The sequence below is a fragment of the Hemiscyllium ocellatum genome, chromosome 6 (assembly GCF_020745735.1).
Source record: "Hemiscyllium ocellatum isolate sHemOce1 chromosome 6, sHemOce1.pat.X.cur, whole genome shotgun sequence".
NCBI classification, from domain to species: domain Eukaryota; kingdom Metazoa; phylum Chordata; class Chondrichthyes; order Orectolobiformes; family Hemiscylliidae; genus Hemiscyllium; species Hemiscyllium ocellatum.
In genome coordinates, this window is record NC_083406.1 from 98,810,631 (window position 1) to 98,832,253 (window position 21,623).

Here is a 21,623-nt window from a genome sequence, read left to right on the forward strand (position 1 = left end):
GAACCCAACACGAGTAATTAACCAAAAGTTTAATTCATAGAATAGTTTCACCAAAATAAAAATATGTGTAAATTTGTTACCTTTTTTTAGCAGCTCTCATATTTTTGGTGTTTTCAGTAGCCATAAGAGCAATTGATTCAGCATTTATGGTTGTTTGGGCTATTTATGTTTACAAAGTAAAATAGATATTTCCATATCTAATCTGCTCAAGTTAAAACCAAAAGAACTGGGGATGCTATAAATCAGAAAGAAAAACAGAAATTGCAGGAAAAGCTCAGCAGCTCTGACAGCATCTATGAGAAATCAGAGTTAATGTTTCGGGTCCAGCAACCCTTCCTTAGATCTGCTGAACTTTACTGGCCACTTCTGTTTTTGTTTCTACTCAAGTTAAACTTTGCTACACTTTGACAATTGATGTTTTTTTACTTAAAAGAATGGTAACCTTTATTTGATTACTTTGATTATTTCATTGTAGTAATAAATGTTTTTGTGTATGTAAGTTAGCTCGCTGAGCTTGAAGATTTATTTTTCAGATGTTTTGTCACCATACTAGGTAACATCATCAGTGAGAGTCTCTGGTGAAGCGCAGGTGGTATGTCCTGGCTTTCTATTTATAGGTCTTGGTTTCTTCAGGTGGGTGATGTCATTTCTGGTTCTTGTTTTCAAGGGAAGATAGGGTCTTAAATCAATCTATGTGTTTATTGATGGAGTTCTGCTTAGAGTGCTATGCCTCTAAGAATTCTCGTGTCTGTCTTTGTTTCACCTGTCCTAGGATATGTGTGTTGTCCTAGTCAAAGTGGTGTCCTCCTTTGTCTGTATGTATGAGTTGAGTCTTTTGGTGGCCAGTTGGCCTTCATGTATCCTGGTGGCAAGTTCTCTGCTAGTTTGTCCATTGTAGTTTTTTTTATATAGTTCTTGCATGGTATCTTGTAAATGATGTTAGTTTTGCTCGTAGTATCTAATGGATCCTTTAGGTTCATTAGTCGCTGTTTAAGTGTGTTAGTAGTTTTGTGGGTAACCATGATGCCAAGGGATCTGAATAGTCTGGCAGTCATTTCTGTTATGTCTTTGTAAGGTAATATGGCTAACATTTTGGTTGCAGTGTGTCTGCATGTTTGCGTTTGTTTCTGAGGAATTGGTGGTTTGTTTATTGGGTACCCGTTTTTCTTAAATGTTGTATAGATTTTTTTTCTTCTGCTTTTGTAGTTCTTGGGTGCTGAAGTATGATGTAGCTCGTTGGAATAATGTCTTGATGCAGCTCTGTTTGTGGGTGTTGGGATGATTACTTCTGAAGTTAAGTATTTGGTCCATGTGTGTTTTTTTTGGGGGGTTTGAAGCTCTCCATTAATTGTATGTCAAATTGTCACATTTAGGAATGGGACTCTGTCATTCTCCTCCTCCTTTTTGTAAATTTTATGCTGTTGACACAACACAACTAAAAATATTAGCCACATTACCTTATAGCAAAGACATAACAGAAATGACTTCCAGAATACTTCGACCCCTTGGCATCATGGTTGACCACAAACCTACCAACACACTTAAACAGTGACTAATGAACCTAAAGGATCCATTAGATATCACCAGCAAAATTAACATCATTTACAAGATATCGTGCAAGAACTGTAAAAAATACTACATCAGACTAACTAGCAGGAAACTTGCCACCAGAATACGTGAACACCAACTAACTGGCCACCAAAAGACTCAACCCACTATCACTAGTTTCCATACATACAGACAAAGAAGACACACACATCCTAAGACAGGTGAAACAAAGACAGACACGAGAATTCTTAGAGGCGTGGCATTCTAAGCAGAACTCCATCAATAAACACACTGATTTAGGTCCTATCTTTCTTTCCGTGAAAAAAGAAGCAGAAATGACATCACCCACCTTAAGCAACCAAGACCTATAAATAGAGAGGTCCACCAGCACTTCAACAGAGACTCTCACTGATGTTGCCAGGGTTGGAGGATCTGAGCTACAGGGAGAGGCTGAACAGGCTGAGGCTGTTTTCCCTGGAGCGTCGGAGGCTGAGAGGTGACCTTTATAGAGGTTTACAAAATTGAGGGGCATGGATAGGATAAATAGGCAAAGTCTTTTCCCTCGGGTCAGGGACTCCAGAACTAGAGGGCATAGGTTTAGGGTGAGAGGGGAAAGATATAAAAGAGACCTCAGGGGCAACTTTTTCACGCAGAGGGTCAGCATGGACGGTTGGACCGAAGGGTCTGTTTCCATGCTGTATGACTCTGTGACTCTGTTACCTCGTATGGTGACGAAACATTCGAAAAACAAACCTTCAAGCTCAGCAAGCTAACTTAGGTACTTATCATCAACCTGAGCTACACATCTTCTCAAAAATCAAATGCTTTTGTGTCTCTAGATCAAAGTTGTTATGTTTGACAAGACTGGAACGATTACACATGGTGTTCCAAAGGTAATGAGAGTTCTAATCCTGGTAGATGTAGCTGTATTGCCGTTGAAGAAATTGCTTGCAATTGTTGGCACTGCAGAAGCTAGCAGTGAGCATCCCCTTGGAAATGCGGTGGCCAAATACTGCAAAGAAGTAAGTCATTGATGTTTTTCCATTATTACTTCTCTTGATTTATGTGTCCAGTCTTTATTCATGCTCAGCTCCTATGTATTATGTAATAGTACACCAAAGTTCTGGATTTTTCATTAGCAGTAATGACGAAGCTGGTGTGACTATTATTATGGAGTAAAGCAGGCCACCTTCTAGGTAAAAACAATGACTGCAGACTGCAAACCAGTTTCTGGATTAGTGGTGCTGGAAAAGCACAGCAGTTCAGGCAGCATCCGAGGAGCAGTAAAATCGACGTTTGGGCAAAAGCCCTTTATCAACTTTTGCCTGCAACGTCAATTTTACTGCTCCTTGGATGCTGCCTGAACTACTGTGTTTTTCCAGCACCTTCCAGTCTCGTCATGTGCACAGCTAAATGCCTTTAAAAAATTACAACTGGTACATTCAAGAATGACTTTAAGGATTTAATAAAAGATAAATAACTGGATGTAAGTTTGCTCGCTGAGCTGGAAGGTTTGTTTTCAGATGTTTCGTCACTTTAGTAAGTAACATCGATGAGCCTCCAGTGAAGCACTGGTGGTATGTCCCAATTTCTATTTGTGTTTAAGTTTCTTTGGGTAGGCAATATCATTTCTGGTTCTTTTTCTCAGAGGATAGTAGATGGGGTCTAAATTGATAGAGTTCTGGTTGGAATGCAATGCTTCAAGGAATTCTTGTACAGGTCTCTGTTTGGATTGTCCTAGGATGGATGTGTTGTCCTTTGTCATCTGTATGTAAGGATACTAGTGATGGTGGGTCATGTATTTTTGTGACTAGTTGATGTTCATGTTGCTTTATTGTTGGAGACACATCTGGATGATAGGGAGCATTCAAAACTGCAGCAGAGTGGGTTTGGGTTTATTTCTCATCTTTTTAATACTAAGAGTAGAGGAGAGGCTCTACTTGTTAGGAGGAATCTCCCATTTAAGTTACTAGTGAGTGTTAAAGACATATATGGGAGGTTGGTAATCCTTAAAGCCTTGATAAATGGAGAAGAGTACAGTATTTAAAATGTTTACTGTTTCCTGGCCCACCCCCTTAAATTCTTGGTTGATGCATTCTCTAAACTGATTAGTCTTGTATCTCGGCATATTATCATAGGGGGAGATTTTAGTTGTCTTATAGACCCCAGGGTAGGCAGATTGCCCAAAGGGCCCCCGATACCTCCTTTACAATCTAAGCAATTAGTGGATTTCTGTGATGAATTAGGGTTGGTGAATCTCCACCCTACAAGCAGGAATTTTATGTTCTCCAATCCACACAGGTGTCATACCAGGATAGATCTCTTTTTGACTCCCGCAGCACACTTGGACTCTGTCGTGCCCTGTACAATTAGTAATATTCTGTTCACGCTCCAGTGTACTTAATGGTTAAGAGTAAGGACATTTTAGCAGTCTGGGACACTGGCGAATGGATCTCTTCATCCTTAAGGATAGTAAGTTTGAATATTTCTCCAGTGATTTCAGGGCTTTCCTAGACACTAATTCAGGCTTGGCCAGGAACCCATCATTCAATTGGAAACTGCTAAAGATTATGGCGGGGGTGAGTTATTTCCTACTCTGCCAGTTAGAAGCGTCAGATGGGTGAGCAGCAATGTCTGCTCAAAACATGGTTGAAGGCAGTCAAGAAGGCATACTTTGATAGGCCCTCATTAGCTAAGCCACAGAGGATCACAGCGCTTCAGTCCGCGCTGAACTCCGTGCTCGTACAAACAGCTAAGAAGGAGTTCATTTTTGCAAAACAAAGATTGTTTGAGCATGGTGATAAACTGGGCAAGTAGTTATGATATATCACCAGGACAAAAATTGTCCCTCAAGCCATCACCTTGATCAGGAAGGTGCTGGAAACCTAACCTGTGATTCTAAAAGGATTCATGCGGCATTTCGGAGATTTTACTCCGAATTATATCAGTCTGAAAGTTGAAGGATGGGTGGGTTGGGATGGAGTCTTTCTTCCAAGAATCTGGATCTTCCATGTGTAATCCCCAAACAAGAGTCTTTCCTTCATGCCCCATTATCAGTGCAAGAAGTGCAGGAGGCTGTGAAGCAGCTTCAGAACGGAACGGCGCCTAGTCCTGACAGACTTCCCGGTATATTTTATAAAGAATTTATAAACATACTATTAGGACTGATGCTCAGCATGTTCTGTGATTCATACAGTCATGACCAGCTCCCACCATCCTTAAGTGAAGCCAATATCCCTCTTATTCCAAAGGAAGGGATGCCCTGTAGGTCTGAGTTTCCTGTAGGCCCATCTCACTTTTGAATGTTAATTTCCAAATCCTGGAAATCCTAATTTCCAAATCCTGCCGTTTACCTGACAAAACCAAACAAGACCGTCGAAGATAGGAGGTGCTTCTGATTTCCTGGTTAGGTTGGATAGCCATCATTAAAATGGATATTCTCCCCTGACTATTGTACCCTATGCAAATGCCCCCTTTGATTGCCATTAGACAAACATTCAGGAGACTGAACGGTTGGTTCATGCTTTCATCTGGCATTGTAAGCGGCCCCTTATTAAATTAAGTAAATGACAACTGCCCCACAGACTGTGGACCTCCCAGATAATAAGAACTATCAATTAAGCTCCTTTTTATTTTGTGAGTGACTGGGCCTTTGGGGACTCTCTTTCAATATGGTTAATATCAAACTTCCCCTTTACTAGTTTGCTGTTTCTGGACAAAATTAGGACAGTTAAGGAATATTGCCATAACCCAATAGTTATCAATACTGTTAAAGCAACCAGAGTGAAGACAATCATTTCTTACACTTATAATTGGCAAGCCAAGTTTTCAACTGAGAGTGATGGACTCTGGGTTTAAATTCTGGGCAGCTAGTCTTGCCTGAGTGACTTATTTGAGGGGGACACCATGACGTCTTATGACCAGTTAGCTCAGAAGTATGCGTTACCTTGCAGAGACCTCTTCCATTTTTTCCAAATCAGGGATGTCATTCAAAAAACAACTACACTTATAACCGACTCCTACAGATTTGACATAGAGAAGAGGGTACTTAGTGCTAACAACACACTTTCTGTCAGCAGTCTTTATCACCTGTTGGGGCGGCTCCTCGGATAAGACTAAGCTATTTTGTAAAATGTGAGAGAGACAGCTGGGCGTTGACATCTCCTCTGAGATATGGGAGGATATTTGGGAAAAGAGAACGAACATCTTGATTTGCAAAAGGACCCATGCCTTGCAGTTGAAGATTCTCCACAGGGTCCACTTGGCTCCAGATCATGTCTCCAAATTTAAAGTGGAGATCTCCCAAGTGCAAAATGATTTACGGGTACTATCACTCATTGTCTCTGGTTCTGCCACAGGCTCTGGACATATTGGAGTGCTGTAGTATGTGCAACAGAGAGTATCTTGGGGACAGCAGTAGAGATGGAACCGGTCTGTCCTTTTCTTGGCCTGGCTAGTGAACTTGCTTTAGATGTGCATAAAAAAATTTACAATATCCTTACTTGTTGCGCAAGAGACAGCATTCTGCTAGGTTGGGTGTCTGAAAATCCCCCGGGATTGTCAGGCTGGTGTAAGCTAATCATGGCGCATATCGCTTTGGATTTCCTTACAAGTATGGTGCACCTTAAAACTGAGAATTTCTATAAAATGTGGTGACCTTTTTTTGGATTACTTGGACACAGATTTGTCTGCTACGTTAATAAGGGCTCTTATATAGCCATAATGATAGTGTTTAATGAACCTTAACACTCAGAGGAAGAATTATGAACAAATGTATAACACATTCAATGGTCGAGAGCTATTGTTTTGTCTCGCTGAGCTGTGGAATTATTGTTAGTTGTTAGTTATTATTTACATAGTTAGTTAGTTGATCATTTTGTTTCTTATTTTCGTAATATATGTGTACATAATTGTACATGAATGTAGTTTTGTTCTTTGTATTCATATATATATAAAATTACTGCAGATGCGGTAAATCAAAAACAATAACCAGTTGCTGGAAAAGCTCAGCAGGTCTGGCAACATCTGTGAAGAGAATTAAAAGTTAAGGTTTCAAGTCTAGCAATTCTTTCTCAGAACTGCTGTTCCTTAATATTTGTTTCTCCTAATGTAAACCCTTGAGATTTTTCCACCTAAAATGTATATCCTAAATGTTACTTCTCGTGGTTGAAAAAAGCTCCAGTGTTTGAAATGTTGAGAATTATCTGAAGAAGTTTTTCTGTTTGTTCCAGGAACTTGGCACAGATGTTTTGGGATACTGTACTGATTTTCAATCTGTGCCAGGTTGCGGCATCAGCTGCAAAGTTACTAATGTTGAAGCAATTATGTTGAAAAGTAAACAGAGTCTGAACAAACAAGAACAAAGCACACACTTACTGAAGATTAGTGATTCTCATGATGTTAATACAGTACAATCACAAACCACTTCAGAAGGTAAATAGCTTGTTTCAGAATTTTATTGTTTATTTGAATAAAATTAATTTGCAATCAATTGATTATATGACTAATAAATCTATCTCGTAGTGAGATTTTTTCTAAATATATTGAATTTTAATAATGTTTATAGATATTTAGAAAACAATATTGATATTCTTTATCAAACACAAAGCCATTAAACAACATAATGCATGAAATAACTGACAGTTAAGTATTAAAATGCATGCATTTGCTGATATTTCTCTCAAATTGTACAAGACCGTTATAGAGAGAAATAAACACTACAAGCCTTCCAGGCATTGATGACTTTATTAGACTTTGTAATATTAATATTACCTTTCTGTCACATTTTGAAATAGTTGATTTTGGGACAATATTTTATTTTTGTTCATTCATGAGATATGGGCATACCTGGTTGGGACAGCATTTATTGCCTATCCCTAGTTTCCCTAGATGTCCAGCTTTCTCAAAATGCCGCAATCTACTTGCTGTAGGCAGACTAATGGTGATGTTAGGGAGCATGTTCCAGGATTTTAATAGAACAGCACTAAAGGAACAAAATGTATTTCTGAGCCAGAATGGTGAGTGACTTGGAGGGGATCATGCAGGTGATGATGTTTCCATGCATCTGCTGCCATTCTCCTTGTCTCCCCGATAAGTACATAGGAACAGGAGTAGGCCATTCAATCCCTTGAGAAAGTGAGGACTGCAGATTCTGGAGATCAGAGTCGAGAGTATGGTGCTGGAAAAGCACAGCAGGTGCACAAGCAAAGCAAGGAAGATGGGCAGGTCCTTCCTTCCCATCTATCCGCTCCACCCTCCTCTCTGACCTATCACCATTACCCCCACCTTCATCCATTTATTGCACTCTCAGCTACCTTCCCCCAGCCCCACCCCTCTCCCTTTTATCTCTTTATCCCCTTGGCTCACAAGCCTCATCCCTGATGAAGGGCTTTTGCCCAAAATGTCGATTCTTGTGCTCCTCTGCGGCCTGACCTGTTACGTTTTTCCAGACCACGCTCTCGGCATTCAATCCCTTGAGCCTGTTCCTGTTGATAGTAGTAGTCATGAGTTTGGAAGATGTTGTTTCAGGATTGTTGTTGAATTTCAGCAGTAGATGGTACGTAATTGCTACTGAGCATCAGTGGTGCAGGTATCGAATGGGGAAAGATTTCAGAAATCTGAAGCACTAAGCAACTTAGGAGGTCTAGTTCAGGATTCTCTTAAAGTTACATGCAGATTCATTTGGAAATGAGGAAGGTCAATGCAACGTTAGCATTCATTTCAAGAGGGCCAGAGTACAAGAGCAGAGATGTAAGTGCTGAGACTGTATAACGCCCTGGTCAGACCAAATTTGGAATAGTATGAGCAGTTTTGGGCTTCATATCTAAGGAAGGATGTGCTGACTTGGAGAGATCCAGAGGAGGTTCACAAGAATAATCCCAGGAATGAAGGGCTTGACTTATGAGGTGAGGTTGAGAACACTGGGTCTGTACTCATGGAATTTAGAGAGATGAGGAGGGATCTCATTTAAACTTACAGAATAATGAGATGCCTGAATAGAGTAGACATGGAGGAGATGTCCTTGTAGGAGACACTAGGACTAGAGGGAACAGCCTCAGAGTGAAGGGGTAACCCTTCAAAACAGAGATTAGGAGGAATTTCCTCAGCCAGAAAGTGGTGAATCTGTGGAACTCATTGCCACAGAAGGCTCTGGTGGCCAAGGTTCTTAATTCGTAATGGGATCAAGGGTTATGGGGAGAAGGCAGGAGATTGGGGTTGAGAAACAAAGCTGCTGCAATCGAATGGTAAAGCAGCCTTGATGGGTTGAATAGCTTAATTCTGCTCCTGTATCTTATGGTCTTATGATATAGTGCCAATTAATTGGGCAGCTTTGTCCTGGATAGTGACAAGCTTCATGAGTGTTGTTTGGACCTGCACTCATCCAGCCAGGTGAGAATATTCCATTGCACTACTGAGCAGTGCCTTGTTCATGTGAACACGCTTTGGGAAGTCAGGAAGTAAATTACTTGCTGCAGGATTCTAGCCTCTAATCTATTTATTTATGTAGCCACAATATTTATACACAGCTATTCCAGATCAATTTCTGTTTAGTAGTAACTCTAGGACCATTGGTTGGCAGTGAGGGAATTAGTGATAGCTAAATACCAATGAATATTGAGGGGAGATGGTTGGATTCTGTCTTGATGGGGATTGCCTGGCATTTGTTAGGAGCATATACTACTTGCACTAGTCAGTCCAACCTAGATTTTGTCCAGATCTTGCTGCATTTTAGCATCTTCCTTTCTTCCAGGTATGACTCCAACCAGCAGACAGTTTTTTTCCCACAATTCCCATTGAATCAGATTTTGCTAAAGCTCCTTTGTGCCACATTGGGTCAGATGTGATCTTGATGTCACAAGTAATAACTATCATCTCAATGAGATTATTTATAGACTTGTACATCAAGTAACAGCATTTTTAAAACTACTTTTAGGTATAGTAACTTCTCGGGTCTACTCAGTGTTAATTGGAAACAGAGAGTGGATCACACGCAATGGTTTACGTGTTGGCAATGATGTCGATGAGGCCATGACCAATCATGAAATGAAAGGTCAAACAGCAGTGTTGGTGGCTATTGATGGTAAGATAAATGTAATGAAAGTTTCTTAATTGAATTTTCATTATGCATTTAGATGTTACTCATTAGCAACGCTCCATTATAAATACTGGTCTTAATCTCTTAGAATAAATGACAACTGCAAAAGTAGAGAAATAGGAAAAAATGGCAAAGCAAAAGTATAGGAGGTATGCACATGCTAACCAGCGGATACAGCTGCTACAGGCTCAGCCAAATGATTCTAAAACACAGATCGGACTAAAACTGCAATTTTGCCGTGTACAGCCATGAATGCTGGTGGACATTTAAACCACTCGCTTGTGGAAGGAGGAGATTCCATTAATAGTCCTATCCTTAATGATGGAATCGAGCCTATTGGTGTAAATGATAATGCTAAAGTGTTTGTAATCATCTTCAGCCAGAAGTCCCACGTGGATTATCCATCTCAGTCTCCTTCGAAGGCCACCAGCATCTGAGGAGTCGCAAATGATGCATCAGAAATGCCAGTATTCAATCAATTTCAAGTCACGTCAAGTGATATCAAGAGTATCCAGCCTGAAAGTACTGGTTACTCCAAGGCTATGAGTACTGATGATTTGGAGATGCCGGTGTTGGACTGGGCTGTACAAAGTTAAAAGTCGTTTAATTGAAAGCACTAACGTTTGGACCACTGCTCCTTCATCAGGTGGTGGGCCACAACCACCTGATTAAGGAGCAGCGCTCCGAAAGCCAATGCTTCCAATTAAACCTGCTGGACTCTCACCTCGTGTCATGTGATTTTTAACTTTAAATGAGTACTGACAGCTTTCTGGCCATAGTACTGAAGGCCTGTCCTCCAGAATATGCCATCCACAGGCCAAGCTGTACCAGTATAGCTACAAATCTGGCATCTATCCAGCATTCCGTGGGTGGCATGGTGACTCCATGGTTAACACTGCTGCCTCACAGCACCGGGGGCCCGGGTTCGATTCCAGGTGATGGCGACTGTGTGGAGTTTATACATTCTCCCTGCATCTGTGTGGGTTTCCTCCGGGTGCTCCAGTTTTGTCCCACAATCTAAGATATGCAGGTTAGGTGAATTGACCATGCTAAATTGCCCATAGTGTAGATTATTAGTCGGGGGTAAATATGGGGTAGAGGAATGGGTCTGGTTGGGATACTCTCCAGAGGGTCAGTGTGGATTTGTTGGGCCGACAGGCCTGTTTCCACACTGTAGGGTTTCTGATTCTAATTCAATGTGGAAAATTGTCCACATTGTAAAAGCCATACAAGATGTGTTTTGTACACAAAAAGCAGAACAATCCAACCTAATCGACTATCACCCCATCATTCCCTATCAATCAGCAAAGTGACTGAATGGATCATCAACAGTGCTACCTGTTCAGTGCCATTCAGTTTGGGCTTAGCCACTCAGCTCCTGACTTCATTACAGCCTTGGTTCGTATCAACACAGAGGTCTGAATCCTACACGGTGAGGTGAGACCAGCTGCGTTTGGCAACATTTGAACAATTGTGCAACATCAAGGAACACTAGCAAAACTAAACCTACTGGAAATCAGGGAGAAAACAGCTCATTTGGTTGGAATCATAATTCGCACAAAAGAATTGTGGTTAGTGGACATCAGCATCTCCGTTTCAGGATATCAGTGCAGGAGTTCCTCAGAATAATGTTCCAGGTCCAACAATCTTCAGTGCTTCAACTCTGCCACCTAAAGAGAACAGTTTTCCAGGAATGAAAACTGATGCTGCCTAGCCTACTATGTTCTCCACCTCCTGATGCTGCCTAGCCTACTATGTTCTCCAGCCCCTGCTTGTCTATTTTGGCATCCAAAGATTCCAGCATCTGCAGATTTTTTTGTCTCTAAAACAAAACACAGTAAACAGCAGGTAACAATAGAGTCCTAACATTAACTCACTCTCTTGCATGAAATAGTTATTGAATAGTTGCTTAAAATAAGAATAGTTTAATAGCACTCCAAATTGCTGAAAGCAATGCAACACTCAACTCATTAAAATGATATGGAAATTGCTAAAAGCATGAAAATCCATGGGAATCAAACTGAACAAATTTAGGAAATAGAAGAAAGAAGATAAAATGAAAATTTTAAACAGAAGATGCTAGAACTTTGATATGACTTTGGACTAGAAGGGATGAAGGACTTAAATGGTAATACTGCAATAAATTTGCATAAAACAAATATTTACAGTGTGCCCTGAAATTGAAATGGGAAACATAAGAAATTATTATTGTTGTGCAATATACTGATCAGTACTAAATGTCTGAGCACAAATGCAAGTGATGTAAATATCATTTGCAGATTTCAGTAAAAATGATTGCTATGGTATTTCCTAAGATTGAGTAAGTGATATATTTTATTCTTCGAAGGTACATTATGTGGAATGTTAGCAATTGCAGATACAGTCAAACCTGAAGCTGCACTCGCCGTGTACACCTTGACTAATATGGGAGTGGATGTGGTGCTATTAACAGGTGACAACCGTAAAACAGCAAGAGCCATTGCTAGCCAGGTATATATAAGTAAAGTTTTAATTGATCCTTGTGAAGATACTCACTGCGTTTGATGAAATAATTTTTAAAATAGATTTTGCAAATGTCTGAGACAGTGGACAGACATCTGAAAATTAGACTTCAGTGACAGACTGGAATTTCAACCTAAATATTTATGTTCCACTTTGTAGAATGGAAACTGAGCCCATAATGCACTAACTCACAGGCAAGAATGCTATCAACTGAACCCACAGGATGAAGGGTATCCAGTCTTCTGAGATAAGATACCATGATTGGTCCTTTTGTAAATAGGCTTTTTTTTAACAAATAATCATAATCCCAGTCCCTGGGTTGACTTTCATTGAAATTACTCCATAATTGTTGATTTCTTACAATCCAGTCTCCTCACTACCTTAATACAGTCCAGTTGTGAAAACCATAAAGTATGTATGTTCATTAGAACATCTTATGCATTGCCGTCTCCTCAGAGGTGAAAAGTCAGCATTCATATTTTAAGTTCTTCAGCTTTCAAGAGTAATACTTTTAAAAAACTGTTTACACATCCTGAAACAGTGTATATGTAATTAAATATTTGATCTATTTGCTATGCCTAATTACAGTCAACAGAAATTAAAAATACTTAGGCATTTTACTTTAGTGCAAATATATGCAATAAACTGTCTAATTGTTTATGTTTGTGTTTCCACTTTTTAAGGTTGGTATTAAGAAGGTGTTTGCAGAAGTTCTTCCCTCACATAAAGTAGCTAAAGTGCAGGAACTTCAGGATCAAGGGAAAACTGTAGCAATGGTAGGAGATGGTGTAAATGATTCTCCAGCCCTGGCGAAAGCTGATGTGGGAATTGCTATTGGAACTGGCACTGATGTGGCTATTGAAGCAGCAGATGTCGTGCTTATTAGAGTGAGCCAATGTTTATGTTCATATATTTATTCAGCTCTTAACTTATGTTCTTAGGTTATGTAAAAATAGATCAGGATAAAATTTGCTAGTTGTTGATATTTTGTGCTATCATGCATTCTTTGTTTTACCCCCAGAATGATCTTCTAGACGTTGTAGCTAGTATTGATTTGTCCAAGCAGACTGTTCGTCGAATTCGGATCAATTTTATTTTTGCTTTAATTTATAACCTGATAGGAATCCCTATTGCTGCTGGTGAGTTTCTCTGCTGTATTTGCTGCAATATCATGTTATGTAGTGCTATTTAATTTTATGCTGGTGTTGCATGCTTATTGCCATTCTACAACCAAACTAATTTTAAATTCTGTAAAAACTGTGCCAATACTATTGAAATTTCCAAATTTGAGATTATGCAGCTGCCTTCAAATTAAAACTTCCAGCAGTCACAAAGGACCTGTGTTTAGGAAGACATTACTCATGTGTCTTCTGGGGAACAGAACTTATTGAACCCAAACAATATTATTTTCCTTGAAGCTGGTTGCTAGAAAACCTTTTGGTTGGGAACTGAAGGGTACTCACCCATTTGAAAACACCTAGAAATTGCTTTACAGTTCCACTGTAGTTTCGGCAGGAATGGAAATATCTATTGAGTGTTATAACATTATGGCAAAAACATTAGTCACTTTGTGCACAAACTGTGCTGATCAAAATGGTGTCATAGCACATTACTTATTGTAAACTATCTTTATCGCTATACGAATTACATAACAAACAAGGGAGACATTGTATTGCATTTGCAATGTGAATGTTAAATTTAGACCTCTCAGTAACTCTGAAGGATAATTACATGAGAAGGATATATAAAGAACAGATTGATATCTTGCATCTAGTGAAATAATTCTGCATTCACTGTAATTGTAACAAAATAGTGCTTCTCATTTTATTGTGAGAACAACAAAGGCTTGAGGCCAAACAAGCAGTACAGAGTTTTTAGCACTGCTGCTTCACAGTACCAGCAGTCTTGGGTAACTGTCTGTGTGGAGTTATGATGTGGAGGTGCTGGTGTTGGACTATGGTGACCAAATTAAAAATCTCTCAATACCAGGTTATGGTCCAACAGGTTTATTTGGAAATACAAGCTTTCAGAGCGCTGCTCCTTTGTCAGGTAGCTAGTGGGGCAGAACCATACAACACAGAATCAATAGCAGAAGTTCAAAGTGTCATACAGCTGATGCAATGTATTGAACAAACCTAGGTTGCTATTAAGTCTTTAATCACTTTGAACAGGTTGCAGGTTTGGAGTCATTGATATGTAAGTTCAAGATTTTCTTTCAAGTCACATTCCTGCTAAAACTTAAGTTTTATAAAAGAAAAGAGTCATCTCAGCTCAGATAATGCATTAAAGGTGTGAAGTTAGAGTCTGTCTGTATTCCAACCCTGCGTTGGACCAGTTCTATTCCAAGTAGGAATTTATAAAATATCACATGGACTGACTGCCTACCGATTTGTGTGCTTTTTGAATAAAATCAAATGTATCTGCAAATGCAAATTCGCCCCATAGACTTGTGTATGTGCTTGCATGTGAGGGAGTGAGAGAGAATGTGTGTGCGTGCGTGAGTGTGACAGAGTCTTAATCTCACTCCCTCATTTTCTCTCTCTCACACTCTCTCAGTCATTCACACACATGCCTGAGGTGAATCTGTATTTGCAGATGCTATTTAGTTCAAAAAACACATGATCTGTAGGCAAAGTTAACAATCACGTAACAGCAGTTTATAGTCCACAGGTTTATTTGGGAGGACTAGCTTTCTGAGCACTGCCCCTTCATCAGGTAATCGTGGAGCAGTACCATGAAACACGGACTTTATAGCAAGAGATCACAGTGTTGCACAACTGGAATAATATATTGAACAAACTTTAGATTAGATTAGATTACTTACAGTGTGGAAACAGGCCCTTCGGCCCAACAAGACCACACCGACCCGCCGAAGTGAAACCCACCCATACCCCTACATTTACCCCTTACCTAACACTACGGGCAATTTAGCATGGCCAATTCACCTGGCCCGCACATCTTTGGACTGTGGGAGGAAACCGGAGCACGCGGAGGAAACCCACGCAGACACGGGGAGAACGTGCAAACTCCACACAGTCAGTCGCCTAAGTCGGGAATTGAACCCGGGTCTCAGGCACTGTGAGGCAGCAGTGCTAACCACTGTGCCACCGTGCCGCCCATAACATAGTGTTCTTAAGTCTTTCTTCTTTTAGAATGGGTTGCAGGTTTCAGTTCATTAACATGTAGATCCTAGAACTACTTTTAAGTCACATTCTCAAGATAACTTAAGGTTTATATTTTTTAAAAAGTGACATGTCAGCTTAGACAATGCATTAAAGGTGTGAGGTTAGAGTATGCCTGAATCCCAATCTTGAGTCAGACTGGTTCTATTTCCAAAGTGGAATACGACAAACCCGTGGATAACCTCACAATGCTGCACTTCTCTAGCTTCTACCTTAAACATATTAAAACAGCATCCCCTAGGACAATCCCCTACGCATACATAGGATCTGTTCAGGTGAGGAGGAACATGACGCACACCTGAAGGTGCTCAAGGATGCCCTCATAATAATGGGGCATGATGCTTAACTCACGGGTCACCAGTTCCGACATGCCTCAGCAAGAAACTCTAATGACCTTAGGAGACAGACAGGGGTTGCACCAGATAGGGTATCCTTCATGGCCCAGTACTTCCTAGGAGCCGAAACACTTTGCCATGTTCTTTATAACCTGCAACACGTTATTGATGAGGATGAGCACCTCGCCAAGACCTTCCCTTTGCCTCCATTTCTTGCCTTTTAAACAACCACCAAACCTTTTAGACCATTGTTTGCAGCAAACTGCCCAGCCTTCAGGGCAGCATCAATCACAACACCATATGGTGGCACGGTGGCAAAGTGGTTAGCACTGCTGCCTCAGCGCCAGAGACCCGGGTTCAATTCCTGCCTCAGGCAACTGTCTGTGTGGAGTTTGCACATTCTCCCCGTGTCTGCGTGGGTTTCCTCTGGATGCTCCAGTTTCCTCCCACAGCCCATGCTAAATTGGTCATGCTAAATTGCCCGTAGTGTTAGGTGAAGGGATAGATGTAGGGGAATTGGCCTGGGTGGGTTGCTCTTCGAAGGGTCTGTTTCCACACTATAAGTTAATCTAATCTAATCTAATCTAATAACCCAGTCATGGCAACCACTGCAAGACGTGTCAGAGTGTTGGCATGGATGCAAGTATTACACATGGGGACACCGCACACCATTTGCACAGCAGGTACTCGTGTGACTTGGCCAATGTTGTCTATCTCGTACGCTGCATGCAAGGATGCCCTGAGGCAAGGTACATTGCTGCGTGACGTCCATTCATCTATTGTTGTAGTGTCTGGTTGGTCTCGCCAATCACCAGACAGGGGTGTACCTCCCACCCCACCAACTCTCCACTCCAGTCAGGGAACACTTCAGCTGTCAGGGATATTTGGCCACGGATCTTCGGGTGACCACCTTCCAAGGGGGACTTCTGGATAGGCAACAATGCAAAGTGGCCGAGCAGAGGCTGATAGCAAAGTTCGGTTCCATGAGGATGGCTTCAGCCAGGACCTTGGGTTCGTGTCACACTATAGGTGACCCCACTGCACTATTTTTTTCTCTCGCTCTCTCTCTCTCTCGCTCTCTCATTCACTCACTCACTCACTCACTCACTCACCTTTTACATACACACTCTCTCATACACACACTTCCCACACTCACATCCACGCCCATGCCCTCTCACAAACTTACACTCCATTACATTCTCAGGCACATACTTTACCAAGCTTGCACGCACCCTCTCCCCACCTCGTGCACGTGCATATATACAAGTCTAGGGGTTAATTTGTATTTAATTCTATTTTGCTCAAAAATGCATAATCTGGAGGCAGTCAATCCATGTAATATTTGTTAAATTCCACTTTGGGATTAGAACCAGTCTGACTCAAGATTGGATACAGACAGACTCTAACCTCACACCTTTAATGCATTGTCTGAGCTGAGACCTCATCTTTTTTGAGATAACCTTAAGTTATCTCAAGAACATGACTTAAAAGAAGATCTGGGATTTGCACATTAATGAATTGAAACCTGCAACACATTCTAAACGTTGAAAGACTTGACAACAGTCTAAGTTCATTCAATATATCATTTCGGTTGCATGACACTGTAATCTTTTTGCTATAAATTCTGTGTTTTATGGTCCTGCTCCACAATTACCTAATGAAGGGACAGTGTTTTGAAAGCTACTGCTTCCAAATAAACCTGCTGGATGATAAAATGGTGTTGTGATTTTTAACTTTTGTCCACCCCAGTCCAACACCAGCTCCTCCACATTCTCACATTTTTTTTCATTGTCTGAGCTGGGATGTAACCATTTTTTGAAAATAAAACCTTGTTATCTTGAGCCTGTGACTTAAACGAAGTTTTGGAATTTACATATTAATGAATCAAAGTCTGCAACCCATTCTAAGTGATTAAAGACTGAACAGCTACATTGCATCAGTTGTATGACACTTTGATCTTTTCACTATACATTCTGTGTCCTAAGATCCTGCCCCACTAACTACCTGATGATGCTTGTGCTTCCAAATAAACCTGTTGGATTATAATGTGATGTTGTATGATTTTTAACTCTGTGGTGTTAGTACGTTCTCTCTGACTGTGTGGGTTTCTGCCCGGTGCTCCAGTTTCCCCTCTCAGTGCAAAGATGGAAAGGTTGGCTATACTAAATTGACCTGTAAAGTCCAGGGATGTGCAGGTTAGGTGGATTAGCCGTGGTATTTTGGAGTTATGGGAATAGGGTGGGATGTTTTTGAAAGGGGTGGTGCAGACTTGATGGGTCAAATGACCTCTTTCCGCACTGTAGGGATTTTATGATTTTATCTTAAAGGATTCACCTACCTCTGCAAGTATGCTCCCAGTGGTATGTGGCAGTTGGTTGGGGTGCACAGCATTTAACTGTCTGGCATTAAATCATTAAATCCAGCTCGTGTTTCTCTCAATTTTCTGTAGTTCGTTTGTTTTCTATCATAGTCTTACTTCAGGATTCAATAAATTACTATGTGGCCTGTAAACTACTTAGTTCAACTTCATCATTTTTGTTTTAAGACTGACCTGGCATTTATCAACCGGTTTTCCGTCTATTTTCCATTTCTAAGAATTTGGAAATCGTCTGCATATTTCATTCAAGATTCTTGGATGCAAGCTTCAGCTGATTGGTTTCAACTAAGTTAGAGTAACTTTTTATGTTTTAACTGTGCTATGTGCTTCCAAATTTCTAGGAGTTTTTTTGCCAATCGGCCTAGTTTTACAGCCGTGGATGGGATCTGCAGCAATGGCTGCTTCCTCCGTTTCTGTAGTGGTTTCATCACTAATGCTGAAACTGTAAGTGACTGAATTTAACATTTTCTCCATGTCACATTTCTGAACAGTAGGGACTAATGTTTGATGTTTTAGAAACAAGTTGACTATTTAAATTATGAAACATCAATTTGTATTTTTTATTATTTGAATGAGGGGGGTAGTGGAAAATAATCTCCACAGAATAGGTGAAGCTACTTTAGTTAATCCTTTAATAAGAAATAGCTACAAAATAAGATTGGCACCTAAGCACAAAAATGATCCTCATCAAGGTTACAAGTGAAATTGAATGCTTACATCAAAGAGCTATCCAGGTGCACTTTGATATCTCCAATTATGTTTAACTCCACCACATGCTCTATTAATGCATGCCAGATTCTAACACTTAAAAGACATCTCCTATCACAGTTAGCCCTTTCACCAAACACTCTTAAGTTGGTGTTCTTTGGTCCTGGACCTTTTGCCACAATGGGAAAGGTTTCTCCCCATCTACCTAGACCCCTCAAAGCTTTGAACACCTCCATCAAATCTCTTCTTAAGCTTATCCTGTCCAAGGAGATCCCAGCTTCTTCAATCTATTCACAACTGATATTCCTTATCCCCGAAACATTCTCAAAAGCTTTCATATCCTTCTTAAATTATGGTAATCAGAGTTAGACATGTTCAGTTCAGTTCAGACCAAATCCAGAATTTCACACAGCTTCAAGACAACTTCCTTGTTTCTGTACTCTTTCGCTATTTATAAAGCTTAGTACCCAAATGGCTTTTTAACCAGGTTTTCAAATTGTTCCACCATCACATATATTGCATATACTCTTGACCTCCGTTCCTCTCCCCCTTTTACAATATATCTTTCATTTTCTATTGCCTCACTTCATTATTTCTGCCAAAATGTACCATTTCAAAATTTTCTATATTAAATTTCATCTGACAATTGTCTGCCTGTTCGAATCAGCCTATGTATATGCTCTTGAAATCTATCACTATTCCCTACATAGTTTGTAGTACTTCCAAGTTATCCATCCTTTTGTGACTGTGATGCACTACCTCAGCACCTGTTGACATTACTATTCTCCAGCCATAGATTTGACTCCTTTTTAGATAATCATGCAGCTTCTGTTGTGTTTCTCTCTGCATCCTCCAAAAGCTTACCAGCATATTTGTTGCTGTCTCCTGATGAGCAACAACTCTTCACGCATCTTCGTCTCAATCTGAAACTTTTCAGTCTCTACCAAAAACTGTGTTCCTTATTTAGCTACAAATGTGTTGCTGGTCAAAGCACAGCAGGTTAGGCAGCATCTCAGGAATAGAGAATTCGACGTTTCGAGCATAAGCCCTTCATCAGGAATAAGAGAGAGAGAGCCAAGCAGGCTGAGATAAAAGGTAGGGAGGAGGGACTAGGGGGAGGGGCGATGGAGGTGGGATAGGTGGAAGGAGGTCAAGGTGAGGGTGATAGGCCGGAGTGGGGTGGGGGCGGAGAGGTCAGGAAGAGGATTGCAGGTTAGGAGGGCGGTGCTGAGTTGAGGGAACCGACTGAGACAAGGTGGGGGGAGGGGGAATGAGGAAGCTGGAGTTATTTAGCTACTTTATCTTTCTTGTTGGTTACTGGCTGAGGCTGAATTGAACTGCTTACCATCTTGGAAATCTTATTGACCTGATATGTGCTTCCAACAATATAATGCGCCATTTCTAAGTCACTTTATTTCTACTCTGTCAATATTATTTGATAATCCGTGTCTCTGCAACCCCAACCCTGTTCTCAAATGACTACCATTTGCTTTTGTTCTCCTAATCCTACAAATTTAAAATTCTTACGTTTTTGTGAGACTCGCTTTGTGTCTCCCAGACTTTACTCATTCCTCTGTCTATAAACTTCTAGAATCTTACAACCCTGCAAGGACTTGCTCTGCTGCAATGGTGATTGGGATAAATAATCAAATAAATAATATAAAAATACATGATATGTAATAGTTTAAATAATTGTACAAATAACAATATGATCAAAAACTAAAGCAAGTTTTTTGCTCTGCCAGTAAATTTGAATCAGACAATTTATGATCATTACTTATATTCTTTTAGAATCGAAAAGCAAATTCAGTGTTTTACTGATGTACAGAAATAATGGTACCTGCTTAATGTTTAAAATGGTTTGTATGCATCTCTAGAACTGAGTATAATTAATCATCTATCTTGACGATCTCCATTTCAGCTACAAGAAACCAGATATAGAAAAGCTTGAATCTCGAGCAGAGGGCCACATGAAACAATATACACCATCACAAATTAGTATCCGTATTGGAATAGATGACAGACGAGATTTTCCAAGGTCCAGGATCTGGGATCGAACAAGACGCCCTAGTCAATTATCTCTTAATTCCTTGACTTATGACAAATGATCAAATCAATCTATGCATGAGGAACAGAAAAAGATTTTCTCTGCTGGTTGGAGAGCAAAGTGAAGATTATGGTATCTAAAGTACTTACTTTGAATTCAGAGAGTACAGATTTACTTTTTAAAAATGTGACCAAATCGTATCCATCTAACTGAAAGCTTATTAAATGCCTAGCAGAAACAAAATGGGACTCTTACTTAGTGTGCCCAACATATTAGTGAAGGCCAAACAGCTTCATTCATATTTACTTTTTTTGAATGAAAGGTCCATTGTCTTTTTATTCATTTAAAGTGCATATTTGAATGTCCTCACAAATCTCAACAGTACTTACGAATTTTCAAGCATACCATCCTTTTTGAAGTTGCCAAAGCTAAGCCAGATAACTCTCAGTTGTTAACACATGAACTGCTGTGCCATGTTTAGATCTGAGTCAAGCTGTAAATAAAAATTTAAAAAAAAGATTTTGAATCTGTTTTACACCATTTGGGTACATCTTTTATTGGCTAAATTCAAGGTTCATGATCAGCAAAGTATGTGATTGTTTTTCTCCTATTGTCAGCTTTCATGATATAAATAAAAGTACAAAATTAATTACTTTTGGGTAATTTAGAATGAAGAAATAATGTGTTTCCGAATATGACATTGAAGACTTTTTTTGATTTCATTATAAACATTTAATATCAGCTGGGTATACATGTTACATTACAATCCTTACCCAGGCGAAGGAATATTGTTAGAAGTGTTAACTGTGCAGTTAAAGTATTTGTATTG

The 21,623-nt window shown here is 40.0% G+C and overlaps 1 protein-coding gene across 1 annotated transcript in view; it reads left to right on the top strand.

Annotated features, from left to right (window-relative positions):
- LOC132816504 (copper-transporting ATPase 2-like) overlaps positions 1-21,277 on the top strand; it is a 105,914-nt gene extending 84,637 nt beyond the window's left edge. The window contains exons 14-21 of the mRNA XM_060826178.1: positions 2,388-2,570; positions 6,780-6,981; positions 9,482-9,628; positions 11,991-12,133; positions 12,829-13,032; positions 13,167-13,284; positions 18,381-18,483; positions 20,669-21,277. Coding sequence (XP_060682161.1) covers positions 2,388-2,570; positions 6,780-6,981; positions 9,482-9,628; positions 11,991-12,133; positions 12,829-13,032; positions 13,167-13,284; positions 18,381-18,483; positions 20,669-20,855 — 1,287 coding nt within the window. The 3' untranslated portion in view covers positions 20,856-21,277. The remainder of the gene's footprint in view (positions 1-2,387; positions 2,571-6,779; positions 6,982-9,481; positions 9,629-11,990; positions 12,134-12,828; positions 13,033-13,166; positions 13,285-18,380; positions 18,484-20,668) is intronic.
- The last annotated feature ends 346 nt before the right edge of the window (positions 21,278-21,623 follow it).